The sequence below is a fragment of the Mirounga leonina genome, unplaced genomic scaffold (assembly GCF_011800145.1).
Source record: "Mirounga leonina isolate KUSES-001 unplaced genomic scaffold, KU_Mleo_1.0 Mir_91, whole genome shotgun sequence".
Classification (NCBI taxonomy): Eukaryota; Metazoa; Chordata; class Mammalia; order Carnivora; family Phocidae; genus Mirounga; species Mirounga leonina.
Window position 1 is genome coordinate 45894567 of NW_023270839.1, and position 14356 is coordinate 45908922.

Genomic DNA, 14356 nt, shown 5'->3' on the forward strand with positions numbered 1-14356 from the left:
TCCTCTACAGATGGCCAGGCAGTCAAAGGCTCTGATCAACCCAGGCTGCTGGAGGGTGGAGAACACGGATAGCAGTGTGTAAAACTGGGACTAGGGAGAGAAAGGGTGGCTCTCTGCCCTTTCCGAGTTTGCGCTTGGCACAGATTTGGTCACCTCTTTGTGGACCCCACATGGCTCAGCCTGGAAGGGCAGCCACTTAGACTGCATTGGCTCTGAACTCCCTGAGCCTATGAGGTTTCTTCCTTTACTGGTTCTCCCAAAAACATAAGGTTGTGTGACATCATTGTATACATGTACGGGCCATGAGGGGAGGCCCGGAGGCCAAAAGCAGCCTCTGAGTCCCTGCTGGATTTGGCCGTGTCGCGAGGCAGGCAGGTGCGGTCAAAGCAGTGGATGTCCAAAGATCACAACTGAAGCTGGAAATTATCCAAGGAGATCCTGTGATCTCCATGTTCTTAGCACCTCCTTTGGGAGGGTATTCCATGCATGTTATGCTCCACTGAGGCAGAGGCAAGACTGCAGATCTGGTCAGAATACATACAGAGCTGCTTCCGATGTCAGAGGTCATCCATCCTATCTCAGACTAGAGGTCTTTTCTTCCTACATCTAAGACACCCAGGCTGCATCCAGGGAGAAAGAAATTCCAGAGGCCCTGACAAAGGTTGAAGAGCCTGCTCGCAGTCCCCAAGTGATACCAGTTCTCAGAGGGCCCACAAATTCGATGTCCATGGACAGACTCCTCTTAGAACTGCTTTGGTGATGTGGCCTCAGTGTAATAATGGACCATGGCCAGCGGGTGGGGAACAGAGCAAGCTGCAGTTTGGCCAAAAGGAGTGCTTGTGTGGCTGTCTCACTCCTATCCTAAGCATCTCCTTGGGGCTGAGATGTAGGAGCCAGTACCACCCAGGGATTTTGACTATCTGGTCAGGGCTACTGGAGCATGAGCCTGCCAAGCGTTGAATAGATAATAGGTTTTTGGGGGGGGGCACTGAGCAGATTAAGATTGACTTATCACCATAGACAGACCATTGTGGAAGCCATGAAGCTGAAGGGGAGGGGAACGGGCAAAGTGTGACCTATTGCTAAGAAACAGAAACCACAAGGGCCTGATCCAGGTTCAAGGACAAGGACTCAGCAAGATTCTTGATGATGGTTCCTAGCTCACAGAGGGCCCAGGAATAAAAGCAATTGGTTTGAAAGGAATTGTATCACCAGAGAATCCTCACCCCTGGTATACATGGCCCTGGGAACGCATAATGTCTAAGGCAGTCTTTAAGGTGCGGTCCAAAACCATGTCCAAAGGGAAGAGGAATGCTTCAGTTCCAGAAGGAGCATCCTCTGAGGGATTTCCATAAAGGACAATGGATAATAGGAGATGCTTCCCAGTGGAAAGGACTAAGAGCAATCAGTTTTGTTAACCAAGAAACTCGTTCCACAACCCAGAAAGATGTACTATATGCTATAGGTTAGTGACCATTGTTTTTTCTTCTCCCCTATTCCAAATGGAAGGTTTCTTTCTTTTAAAAAAAATACTTATCCTATTTCCCCCTCCCATTTCATATTGGTTATTTATGCAGGGGTAGCTAAATTGATCTTTTAGCCATAGATTGTAGAATCATAAGTTATATCCAGACCTGATGAAGAATTGCACATCACAAAAGGACCCTGGACTGAGAGTTCAGTAAAGCAATTGGACAGGATTCCATTTTGTCTCCCATTTTTGTTGCGCCTAGGATCATTTCACTGTTGGGCAAGCACATTTTTGAAATGTATGTTTGTCAAGAAAAATATATTTAGCTGCTGGGCAATAAAGGGGTGGAATACAGTGGATGCATGTTGCTTATTTACCCACCATCCCTTCCTTTGGGGACCCATTTCTCCCCTCCACACAATCCTGGTGAAGTTGTCAATTATGGTGGCCTACTCTTCCACCCTAGACATAGGCACATGTCCATTGTGGCCAAAGTCCCCCCTAGGACTTTAGAGCTAGAACTAGTGAGGCTGACATATAGAAGGACGCAGAGCCAAGAAATGGGAGACATCATCAACTGAACCCCTAGATCCCACCATGCATGAGGGCAGACCCATCCTTTGGTTTATCAATGTGTAAGCCAATTAATTTCCTGTTGGATTAAACATGTTTGAGTTGGGGTTTTGATACTTGCAACTGAAAGAGTCCAGACTGATACATGCACACACAACAGAGACACAAACACGATGTTGTTCAAACTCATTGGATATTGTACAAGTCTTGCATGATCTTATTGGGGTCAGCAAATTTTTGTCTCAAGGACCAGATAAATATTTTAGTTTTGTGGGGGCACATATGGTCTCTATCTCATACTCATTGTTTCTTTGTTTTATTTTCACAACCCTTTAAAAAATGTAAAACCATTCTTAGTTTGTAGGCCATACAAAAACAGGTTGCAGGCCAGATTTGCCCACAGCCCACAGTTTGCCAACGCCTGATCTAGACCCTGCCACCCTCTGCAGCATTGACACACAGTCTGTCAGGCCCTAACCATGAGGCAAAATACTTTAAGTGCCATTTTGGTTCAAGTGTCTTGATATGACTTGGTAATGAGTTAAGGTTCAGGGTAGAGATGTCTTCGTGCCCACTGTCTCCCACATAATTGGCACTGAATACATGGTAATCATTATTACTTCTTGGTAATAAAGATAACTTATCAAAATGCTGCAGCTGTCCAGACAGCTTTGTTCAAAGTCCCAGTGCATCCTTGAAGACCCTTCTCTCCTTCAGCTCCTCTACCAAAATCTTTCTCTGACCTCTGTTCCCAATCGAGTCTGAGATACGCTTCTGCTTGTGATCGTAGACCCTGTGTGGCCTTCCATCATAACTCCTGAATTGGTCTGTCCTTCCCGCTAACTCTGAGCATGTATAACTTGCCGGAGCCCTAGTTTCTAGCTCAGTGCTTAGCACCTAGCGGTGAAGGGCCTCTCTGCAACCCTGGGAATACCTGTTTGAAGGCGCAGGTGCTCCACACGTCCACCTGTGTCCAGGGTGATGAGTCTATGTGTCAGCGTTGTTCTACTGCAATGATGCCCTCCACACTGTTTCCTCTCTCGGTTGGAAGTAATTTGTTGATACGCATTACACCTTACCTGGTAAGGCCATTACCGTATCTACTTTTCATCCCATTCCCTCCAAAAATGAGTCAAAGACAGAGGAACAGGTGGGAACAAGTTTTCTTAGAAACTGTTATGAAGGAGGAACCCTCCAGCCCCCTCCCCCACATCCTTTCCTTTACTGTCTGATGTGATCGCAGATCAGAGGCCTCCAGCCTCAGCGACATCTGGGGATCAGAGCGCTCACCACACAGCTGGGGCCCCATACTACTTTGATCCATGTCCGTGAGGTGGAGGGCAAATTCACCTCCTGGGAAAAATATGTGCAAGGCCCTGCAGGCCCAGGACAGGCTGACCTTATGGTGTTCTAAGCTGAATCTTTTGCCCATCTCACAGAAGCAGGCAGGAAGCACCACCATTGATCAGCTTTATATGGCACCCACTGAATACAACAGATAGACAAAGACAGACAGAGCACACACCACTTCTAAGCGGAACACTGCTCACCATCTAGAAGCACCTTGGATAAGCACATGTGAGACACTCTTGCATAGGAAAGATGTACTTTTTAAAGGAATGAAGAAGTATTTTGGCAAAACATCTACTTCCCTCCCAGGTCTTGGGTAAAGAGGGACCTCTAAATTCTGAAGCTTCTACATATTGGAAATGATCCCCTTCTCAATGGCAGTATATACAATAGCAAACCTTCCAAGTCTGTTGTCACAGCCCTCTACGTATATCCTGAATCTACTTTACAGGTAGGCAAACACAGACTTGGAGACAGTAGGTGGCCTGGAGCAAGGGGACACTGGGGCCGGCTCAAGGTGAGGGGAAACAGGAGGTGTCTCGGCTCAGCCAAAGGTAGGGCCTCTGTCTATCCGGGTTGGGAAGGGAAAGGCTGGGGTGGTTAAAACTCCCTCTTTCTTCCTGTCTGGGGAAGCCGTGTTTCCACGGGAAAAACTGTCAAGGACACTCCCACTGGCTAGTGAGCCCCTCAGGACGGCAAAGGCCAGGGCAGGCCAGAGCTCCTCCTGGCTTCAGGGATCTTCTCTGAGTTTGGGGATTGTGGGTTCCCTGCTTCCATAACTCTCTTTGTTGCCTGCATGGGAGCCTAGACCTTGAGTCCTTAATTATTTTAAAAAGGCGGAGGGGGGCGGCAATTTAAGAGGGAATGAGACACAGAACACTCTTTCCACAGCCTCCCTCTGCCTAGGCTGGGGCTTTTACGGGTCTCCTTCACCCTGTCTCCTAGGGATATTTAAAGGCAGCTTGTATGAGACTCTAGACTGTCTTTTGTGTTTCTCTTGTGGTTTTTTTTCTTTTGTTTTTCTGTTTCTTCCTTTTAATTTATATAGATATATTTATATTCTTAAAAAAGCAATAGTCCTTTGGTCCCTAAACTCTAAGGAATGATATGATTCTGAAAGAAGTAAATCTGGGCTTCCCTTGTGGAGAAGCCCTTGGCACCCCCAAGGCCCTCTGCTGGTTCCCCTAGACAGTCAGTCCTCAGCCAGCCCCAGCTGCCTTGCCGGCCTGTGATCTAAGCCACAGGCACGGGACGACACACTTGATGAAAACAATCCCTAATGTGGCGCCGGCCTTGGGTCCGCTCCACCTCCCTCTGTGGCTGCTCGTTCAGGAAGGGCTGCTCAAGCATTTCTGTGCTTTTCCTTTCCTTTCTTCTCACTCTTCAGTTTCTGTGTTGGGTATTTGTTGATAAGGAGAGAGGAAAGAGAAAATTAAAGGCAAAACTCACCCTGGAGGGCAAGACAAGAAGAGTGGCCTGCCCCAGCAGTGACATAGCAGATGAGTGGCTTGACCTCTTCCTGAGGAGCAGGGGCAAGGCAGCAGCCTCGTCCACTGAAGTGACCTTGGGGCCTCCTGGGAAGATGACCCCGACCCCACACCCTCCCCAAAGGGCTCCCTGGGGTAGCACCAGTGAGGCCGGACCACGTGGACCTCCAGAGACAGCAAATCTCTAGAAGGTGCAGGCAGCTGGCCCTGCCAGAAACTTAAGGGAGCTTGTCATCTCTCTCCTCATCACCCACCAGGAACCTGCAGATCCTGCTTCTTTAGCTTATTTGCTTGTCTCCTCATCTCCAGGTTCTCTGCCATCGGCCCAGCCCCTGCGTCTTCTCCCCTCTTTGCCTAAACTCCCCAATGGTTCCCTACCATCTTCAGGATAAAGTCCAAACTTACAAGCCTTCCCAAGTTTTCTAGCCTCATTTTCCACCCCCCTGCCCTGCCCCATACGTGGGTTCTCTACCCCCACGGTCCCCTGAGGCCATCTTGGAAGGAGAACTAACTGGTTAGATCTTGCCGTAACTGTCTCTCCCAGACCGTGGGGGCAGGACGTTGTCAAATTTATCCCTATCCTAGGGCCGAAGGAGAAACACAAAGTCTCCAACTGGGGATTCCTCCTTAACTTCTGGCTCTTCTCTCCCAGACTTTTTCAGAGGTGGGTGCTCCTAACATTTCAAAAGGGACATCAAAGCTGACAGGGCCTCCATCACTCAGGCCCCATCTGCCTGGGATCCACCACGGACTTACCTTTCTGTGGCTGGTCAGTGAGAGATGATCAGTAAGGCCGATTGGCATCCTTGGGCCTCTTTAGCTGGACCTTGAGCCTCTTCATGCCAATTTGAAAGCCATTCATGGCCTGAATAGCTGTCTGGGCACTGGTTGGATTGTCAAAGCTAACAAACCCTAGGGGGTGTAGACAGAGAGATCCGCTGGGAACTCTGCCTGGCAGGGCCTCCGTTCTCTCTGACCAGCCCCCTCTGTCCCTGTCCCCTCAGGCCAGTGCCAAACATACGCCCCTCCAACCTCCATTGTTTGCACGTGCACACGCACACACAAACACACACTCATACTTACGTAGGCAGATGGCCTAAGTTTCTTGGAAGGACAGGAGGCAATTCTGAAAGTGTGTGTTGGGGGTGGGGAGTGTGCTGCTTGGGGGGGTTGCCTGTTTTTCCCTGGCAGGGGTTGATTCTCTCCCTCTACAGCTCCCATTCTGGTCCTCTAAACTGCAGCTGGGGGTTGGAGGGGATCTCTGGCCTCCGATCCATCTTCCTGTCCTTCTAGACTCTTAAGCCTGACCTGGCTGAGCATCTTCCAGACACCTGCCTTTCCCAGGTGAACCTGAAATAGACTTGTTCCTGGGCTGGGCTTAGCCAAGTCACTGGTCTGTGCGCCTGCTTTGTGCCATACACTCAGTTTCTGGGAGCCATTGACTTATGGACAGACAAGCTTAGGGTCTGCAGTGAATCTCAAAGTTAGGAGTGGGAGGGGTCCATGGATGGGCTCAGCTCACCGAAACATTTGCTCTGGTTGGTGGCTCGGTCCACAAAGACTTTGGCAGAGACAACAGCTCCAAAGGGCAGGAATGTCTGTATGAGTTCTGCATCACCAAACTCCTGAGGCAGGTGATAGATGAAGAGGTTACAGCCTTCGGGGCCTGCAGGAACAGCAGCAGGCTGGCTCAGGGGAGGGACCCTGAGTCCAGCCCCACCAGGCCCTGATCTCCAGCCCCCTGTCCCTCACCTTCTCTTTGCTGCTGGGGCAGAGCTGAAGACTGCTGGGGAAAAGCTGTGCTCACTGGGGCATAGGCCGACGGGTAGGCTGCTGGAGACAGAGGTAGGAGTGGGCAGTGACCCCCAGAAGCCATCCCCCAAGCATTGCCCCATCTGCCTGGCCACCTTTGACCAATTCGGCCCAGTCCAAGTAACCCTCACCCCTTAGAGAGGTCGTTCTGGGCCCAGGGGTCGGGGGATAGGAGGGTCGCCTCCTCAGAAGAGAGCCTAACCACCACCCCACCCCCCCGGGCAAATCTCCCTATTCCTTTCTGGGGCCCTTCAAACCCCCCAGGCCGCGTAGCGCCAAGTGAAACCTGCGTAGTGGTGCATCCCAGCGTAGGCCTGCTGCAGGGGGTCAGCCACGCCAGGGCTCTGGGCTGGGGAGAGAGGGGCGCGAGGCCCACGGTGAAGGCGGGCGGGCAGGGAGGTGGAGCGATGTTGTGAGAGGCAGCAGGGAAAGAGGAGTCCCTTCCCAAGGCCGTGGCCGCCTCCTCCCCGCCCCCCCCCCCCGCTCCCCACTCCATTTCGGGGAGATTTGGGCGGAGCGGAGGGCCCACCTGGGTAAGGGGAGAGCCCGTTATTGTAGAGAGTGTCAGAGCCCGGTTGCCCGTTGGTCTGGGGCGTCAGGGGGCCGAATCCATTGACCCCGATGGGCGCTGGCAGACCGGGAAGCGAGCCGGGGCCGCCGCCCGGCGGGGAGCTGGCTGCTGGAGGCCGAGGAGGTCGGAGAGTCAGGCCGCAGCCCTGCCCCGCGGGGTCCCAGCCGCCGCCCCGCCCCAGAGCGCAGTACCTGCGGCGGGCAATAGCGGCGCGGCTACCAGGCTGAAGGCCGCCACGTGCTGCATCTGGGCCGCCACTGCGGCCACCGGGCCTAGGCCCGGGCCCTGTGCCGCGGCCAGCAGGGCCGCCTGGTGCTGCAGGATCTTTGGGAGGGAAGAAGGGCGCGTATGTAGGACCCAGAGGCGGGCAGCTGCCCCGGCTCCCGACCTCGGGCCGCGCGTCCCTGTCCCCTGGGGCCGGGCACCTACCGCGGTGGTGTAGGCTCCGCACGCCCCCAGCGGCAGCGGTGCCGGGTGGAAGGCGCCCAGCTGGCCGGCCATCTGCTGCATCCGCCGCAGCGCGCGCTCCCGGTCCGTGTCCGCCAGCTTGACCACGAGGCTGGATGAGGCGCCCTGAGTAGGGCAGGGGAGGCCGCCGTGACCAGTCCAGACCCCAGCCCCGGCCCTAGGCCAAGCGCTTTGCCCATCAGGCCCTTTGCTGGGGCACCGATCGCACATGGGGAGGAGAAGCCCGTCCCCACCCCACTGGCCTCACCCTGGGCCCCAGGTGCCCGCCCTCACCGCCATGGTCCGGCTGCCATGCAGACTCTGGATAGCTGCCTGAGCTTCCCCCTGACTCCCGAACTTCACAAAGGCACAGCCTGGGGCAGAATAGAAGGATTGGGTGGCTCAGGCCACAGGGGCCAAAGGGTCATGAGGCCCAGAATGAGGCAGGAAATCCCAGGGTCAGCTCAAGTCACCTTTACTGGTGCCATCAGGGCTCCGCAGGACGGTGCACTCCTCGATATGGCCAAAGGGCTGGAACAGGCGCCTGACGTCCTCCTCACCCTGCTGCTTCCCCAGCATCCCCACAAACAGCTTTCGGTCCTCTGGGGACAAATCCAGGAGTGATCTGGAGACCCTAAGTCCTCTTGGACTCCCCAGAGTAGCCAGAGGAGCTTAAGAAGGTAGCTCACCCCAGTCCAGCTCTGGGAAGAGGTATAGGGAGTGAGAAGGCCCTGGGACTACAAGGTTGGGTTTCTTTGAGGAGCAGGATGATCTACAGACAGATCTGGAGGAAAAGAACTCAACCCAGATACACCATGAAAACCTGGGTCCTGGGGAAAAACAAGAAAGACTGATTGCTGCTCTTGTGGAAAGTGACTCGGGTGATACCTTTGGTTGGGTACAGTCCTATATGCATCTTTTATATGTTTGAGCTTTCTGTTCTGAAAGTTTGGGAAAGGCAATTGTGGACCATTTTAGCCCTATTCAGGGAGGGGGTCCTCAGAGAAGACCTTTGTATTCAGATTGGATTAGGAGAAAAGAAGCACACCCTTGCTAGTCAGGTTAATGGCAGTGACATCAATGCCCCTTCCTGCTCAAATCAAGGAGGGCTCTGGGCCAAAAAACAGCACAGAAAACAGTTGTCTCATTGTACTGCCTCATTCCCAGATGTTGAGCACTGGAATGATGAATCTCTAAGCCTAGCACCAAACTCAACTTGGGTGCCCCTCCCAAAGGCCTAAAGAGGGCAGGAAGCTTGGATTCCTGAGCCTCCAACATTAGCATTTTCCTCCCTACATTTGCTAAGCCCTTGACCCCTTTCCTTAACTCCCACTTCCACCACCTCATTTCCTCACTGAGCTTCCACGGCCCTCACAGGCCTACTGCCTCCTTTCTGCCTTCCCTTGTGCTCCTGCCCTGATCCTTCCCCAGGTGTTCACACTACAGAAGGACAAGTTCTGCCTGTAGACTTGGATGGCCACCTGAGAACAAGTCTGATCCCTCCCTGTGTTCCCTCTTCCTCTGGGAATGTGTTCCTTGGAGAAAGCTAGAGAGCTGGGGCTGTAAACCAGGGCTTAGCTGCACATCTAGCAAGTCAGGCCTCAGGAGCACCATCCAGGAACCCAGGTTAGAGGGGCCCAGGTCACAGGGCCTGCTGTCAAAGCCCCCCTCCTTTCTGCACCAACATAAATCTCTGAAATAGGATGTGGCTTCACGCAGGCAACATTAAGTGGGGAGATAAGGAGCGGGTGAGAATCTGGTTTCAGGTTTCACCTTCAGATCCTGGAGCCCAAGAAAACCCATCCCAAACTCCTTTACTCCTTGACAAGCTTGGCTAGGCCAGTGGGGATCCTTGGATCCTGAGTGCAAGGGAGACAAGGCTGGGGAGGGTCATAGACTGAAGCCTGGGTCTCAAAGAGAAGAAAGAATAGACCACCTGGAGTTAGCAGTGGAGGGACTTTCCGGTAGGGTTATGTGTATGTCCATATTTTACCTGGATGGTGTGGGGTTCAGCTGAGGCTGCTCAGGGACCCTAAAGTGTCTGTCAATGCTGTGTCTGCGTGGAGGATGGGGGCTGTGGTTAAATGGGACAGGCAGAATATGTTTCAGCAGAATCCTGCCCCCTCTCCAGAGGATTACTGCCCAGTGATCCCAAGGCGGAAGGGATGTGTAATGTACTTGTGGCTGGAATCCTAGAGGAAGTGCCAACCTGATGTGGAGATTATAATCGGTGAGTGTGCTTCACTTCTGGGAGCGTTAGCCACAGAAGAGTGCTTTTGGAACAGATCATTGGTTTCCCAACTGTTTTAAAAAGCTGTGGAATCTGCTGTTCTAACAAAACTATTAGGATGAAGCTCAAAAATGAGAGATGAGTAGAACTGCTCTGACTGAAACCAGAAGGTGGGGAGTGGGGGTGGGGCTGAAGTTCCTTTTGCTCCATCTTCTCCTAGTACCCCCTAAAGGGGGTTGCAAGGAAAGTCCTTTAAAAACCACTGACCTAAAAGATAGTGAATAGAGTTCCACATGGTATAGGAAGAGGGATCTTAGATCACCCTCTTCAGGAAACCAAGAAGATAAAGAAAAAATTGCTTGATCAGTCTGCTAGTGGCTTTGCCTTGACATTGGAAGACAGGCCCCATTTGGTCAAGGAATCAAACGTCAGAAGACTGTGTCATTGTTCTGAGCTATGACACTAAAGCATGCCCATGTGTCTGTCAGAGGCCCAGGAGGGGCTAGAGAAGATCCTGTGGCCTCCAGAGTCCCAAGGCTTAAAGAGGGCTTCATAATACCCTAATTTATAGTGCAGCTGTGTCATTGGATAGGGTCTGCAAGATGGTGATGGCACCTAGGTAAGATATCCATGCCACAGGGACCAGCATCCAGGTAGCCCTAGGTAGGAAGAGAAATATCAAGACTGAGATGGAGACCCCAAGACAGGAAATAGGATTGTGTGGACAGTGGTCTGATCCTTTATCTGCCCTTCCTCTTGTTGGTCTTTCCTGTTGATGGTCGTTAGTTCAAGCTCATGCCACAGACCATGAAATTCTCTGATCCTTTTTTTCCAGTGCCAAGTCAAGAATTTTAATCTCCATGAGAAGTCACTGACCCTGTGGTCCTGGACTACTGGCCTATACAGAATTTGAAACTGAAATGAGGCTAGGTTAGAGGCTGGGCTCTATACTGCCTGTTTCACAGGTATCACTTTGAATGCTGGTATTCTCTTTGCCACTTTAAAGGGAGCTTGATGATGTTTGACAACAGGATGATCAAGGTCACAATGACCATGAGTTTCAGATGATCCCGAAATGGTGGGATAAGTTTCTCAGGAGATATGTCTAAGAGAAGTACAGACTAGACCTCCTAAGAGTAGCTCCCAAATATACAGCCCTGAAGGTTCTGAGGGCTGATCAGTGCCCCCAGAGAGAGAGGATGATGGGATTTAACCTAGGTAATTCAATTTCCTCTAGTTCAAACTCTACCAGTTTGGTAAAGAGAGGATTCTGTAAGAGGTGGGTCAGAAATTTCTGAATAAAATCATCCCCTGGGTGGTGGGTGGGTCCCCAGAAAGATGGAAATATCAAATAAGGAGGCTCAGTCTTCCTGGAGTGGAAGGAATTGGAAGATAGCATTAGTATGGAGTTGAGACATAGTTGGATAGAAACACAGTTGAATGGTATAACTGCATTCTCCTGTTGTCAACTAATGTGTACTCCTTGCTCTTTTATCAAATGCTTTTTTGAACCCAAACCAAGTTGTTTGAGCCCCAGAGGCCCAGCTCCATAAAGCTGCCTTGTGCAACTGGTCATATAGGTCAGGGATTCTAATGCAGCAAATGATGGGATTGAGAGCCCGGAGTCAGAGTTAGTCCATTCTCTCTTCCTCAGGAAAGGCACCAAGATGCTGTTCAAGAAAGGAGGCTCTGCCTCAAGTTGGCTCAGAGGAATTCCTAAGGACCCCAAGTTTCTAGCTTCTAGGCCTCTCATACTCATTCACCTTCCTGTAGGTGGGATGTCATTATTGTAGGGACTGTGTAGGAACAAGGTTTCAGCATTGGGGTACCTACCACCAAATACATCCTAAAAATACTCGTCTACCTTTCAGTCCAAATACCAACCCAGGAGATCCCCTGATATTCTTAGTAATGACTCCAGCATAAGGAGCCAAGAAAGCCTGGGAAATTCAGTGAGGGCAAACAGAGTCTTCTGGCCTGATCTGATAAGCATCAAGAAGAGCTTAAATTCCAAAAAACCTCCCAACCAACCAACCAACCAACCAAACAAACAAACAAAAACAACCTTGTGAGAACTAATAAACAAATCCAGCAAAGTTGCAGAATACAAAATCAACAAACAAAATCGGTTGTGTAAAAATAGATAAACTGAACTACATAAAAATTTAAAACTTCTGTGCATCAAAGGACACAGAGTGAAAAGACAACCTACAGAATGGGAGAAAATATTTGCAAATCATATATCTGATAAGGGGGTAATATCCAGAATAAAGAGCTCCTATGACTCAAACAAACAAACAAACAACCCCCCCCCACAAATAATCCTATTAAAAAGTGAGCAAGGGGCTTAAATAAGCATTTATCCAAAGAAGATATACAAATGGCCAGTAAGCATATGCGAAGATGCTCAACATTACTATTCATTAAGGAAGTACAAATTAAAACCACAATGTAATATCACCTTACACCTATTAGGATGACTGTTGAAGAAGGAGAAAAAGAAGGAAGAGAAGGAGAGGAAGGAAAAGGAGGAAGAAGAGGAGAATATGGAGAAAAGGAGATGCAGCAGGAGGGGAAGAAGAAGAAGGAGAAAAAAAGTAGAAGGAGGAGGAAAAGAAGGAGGAGGAGAAGGAGAAAATGGAAGAGGAGGGGAAGAAAAAGAAGGAGAAGAAGAAGTAGAAGGAGGAGGAGGAGAAGTTGAAGGAGGAGAAGAAAAAGCAAGTGTTGGAAAGAATATGGAGAAATTGAAACCTTTGTGCACTGCTGGTGGGAATGTATAGCCACTATGGAAAACAGGATGGCAATTCCCTCCAAAATTAAAAATAGGATTATCATATGATCCAGCAATACCAGTTCTGGGTATTATAACCAAAAGAATTGAAAGCAGAGTCTCAAAGAGGTATTTGTACACTCATGTTCACAGTAGCATTATCCACAACAGTTAAAAGGTGGGTGCAACCCAAATGTCTTTCAACCAGTGAATGGATAAACAAAATGTGGTACATACATACAATGGGATATTATTCAGCCTTTAAAAAGCAGGAAAATCTGACACAAGCTACAACATGGGTGAACCTTGAGGATATCATGCTAAGTGAAATCAGCCAGTGACAGAGACAAATACTGTATGATTTCACTTATATGAGGTATTTAGCAAAGTCAAATTCATAAAAACAGAGCAGAATGATGGTTACCGGGGCTGGGGGCGGGGGGGAAGGGAATTATTTAATGGGTACAGATTTTGAGTTTTGTAAGAGGAAGAAATTCTGGAGATAGGTTGCTCAACAATGTAAATATACTTAATGCTACTGAACTGTACACTTAAAAATGGTAAAGGTGATAAAATTTATGTTATTCCTATCTTACATAATTTTTAAAAATGAAGAATGACTTTAAGGAGGGCTGAAAAATAGGTACATAGACCAAGGAAGAACAGAGGCTTTCTTTTCCCTTCATCCTGATCCAGGAGAACCAGGAAGTAAGGAAGAATGGTAGACCACACCTGAGATTCCATGTCCCCCCGAGAGAAAAGAATCTCAGCCTCCAGATTTCATTTTCCCTTTGCAGGCTGCATACCTGTACCGGAAGGGCTTGTCAGAGGATTAGCCGATGCTGTCACCTAAAAGTGTTAACAATCAGCTTTGGGTGATCTGCTCTGAGTCAGGCTGAAGGAAAGCACCTCCCTTTACCTTCGGAGGCAGAATTAATTTCAGGAAGTGAAACCTTAACTTGAGTAGTCTTTAAGCAGTACTGTGAAACTTATCCAGTCAGGTCTTCACTGGAAGAATACTTTTTAGAATTAAGTAAGTATAAGAATCAAAGACAGAAATGAGTGTTGACGCACCAGCAGAACAGTTGTAGCTAAGATCCATATCTGATTTAGGTCAGAGAATATGCCCCAGGATTATGAAATTCTGAAAATTCTAGCTCATAATTTAACTTTAACTCAAAGTTTAGTTGTTAAACACTGAATGAAGTAGAATCCTGGATAAAATTTGGAAACCAGGGCGCCTGGGTGGCTCAGTCGTTAAGCGTCTGGGGTCCCAGGGTCCTGGGATCGAGCCCCGCATCGGGCTCCCTGCTCTGTGGGAAGCCTGCTTCTACGTCTCTCACTCCCCCTGCTTGTGTTCCTTCTCTCGCTGTGTCTCTCTCTGTCAAATAAATAAATAAAATCTTAGGGGCACCTGGGTGGCTCAGTCGTTAAGTGTCTGCCTTCAGCTCAGGTCATGATCCCTGGGTCCTGGGATCGAGCCCCGCATCGGGCTCCCTGCTCCGCGGGAAGCCTGCTTCTCCCTCTCCCACTTCCCTCCGCTTGTGTTCCCTCTCTCACTGTGTCTCTCTCTGGCAAATAAATAAATAAAATCTTTAAAATAAATAAATAAATAAATAAATAAATAAATAAATAAATAAATAAA

General features: G+C 49.7%; 1 protein-coding gene across 5 annotated transcripts in view; it reads right to left on the reverse strand.

Annotated features, from left to right (window-relative positions):
• Positions 1-5665: 5665 nt before the first annotated feature.
• Positions 5666-14356, reverse strand: part of CELF6 (CUGBP Elav-like family member 6) — a 26201-nt gene continuing 17510 nt past the window's right edge. The window contains exons 4-12 of one of the 5 annotated variants that reach the window (XM_034993893.1): positions 8185-8313; positions 8006-8085; positions 7694-7837; positions 7456-7588; positions 7223-7372; positions 6980-7042; positions 6634-6714; positions 6404-6547; positions 5666-5793 (exon numbers count right to left, since the gene is read on the reverse strand). In XM_034993893.1, coding sequence (XP_034849784.1) covers positions 5666-5793; positions 6404-6547; positions 6634-6714; positions 6980-7042; positions 7223-7372; positions 7456-7588; positions 7694-7837; positions 8006-8085; positions 8185-8313 — 1052 coding nt within the window. Of the gene's footprint in view, positions 5794-6403; positions 6548-6633; positions 6715-6979; positions 7043-7222; positions 7373-7448; positions 7589-7693; positions 7838-8005; positions 8086-8184; positions 8314-14356 lie in introns of all 5 variants that reach the window. The other 4 variants (XM_034993896.1, XM_034993895.1, XM_034993894.1 and 1 more) reach the window with 4 other exon arrangements.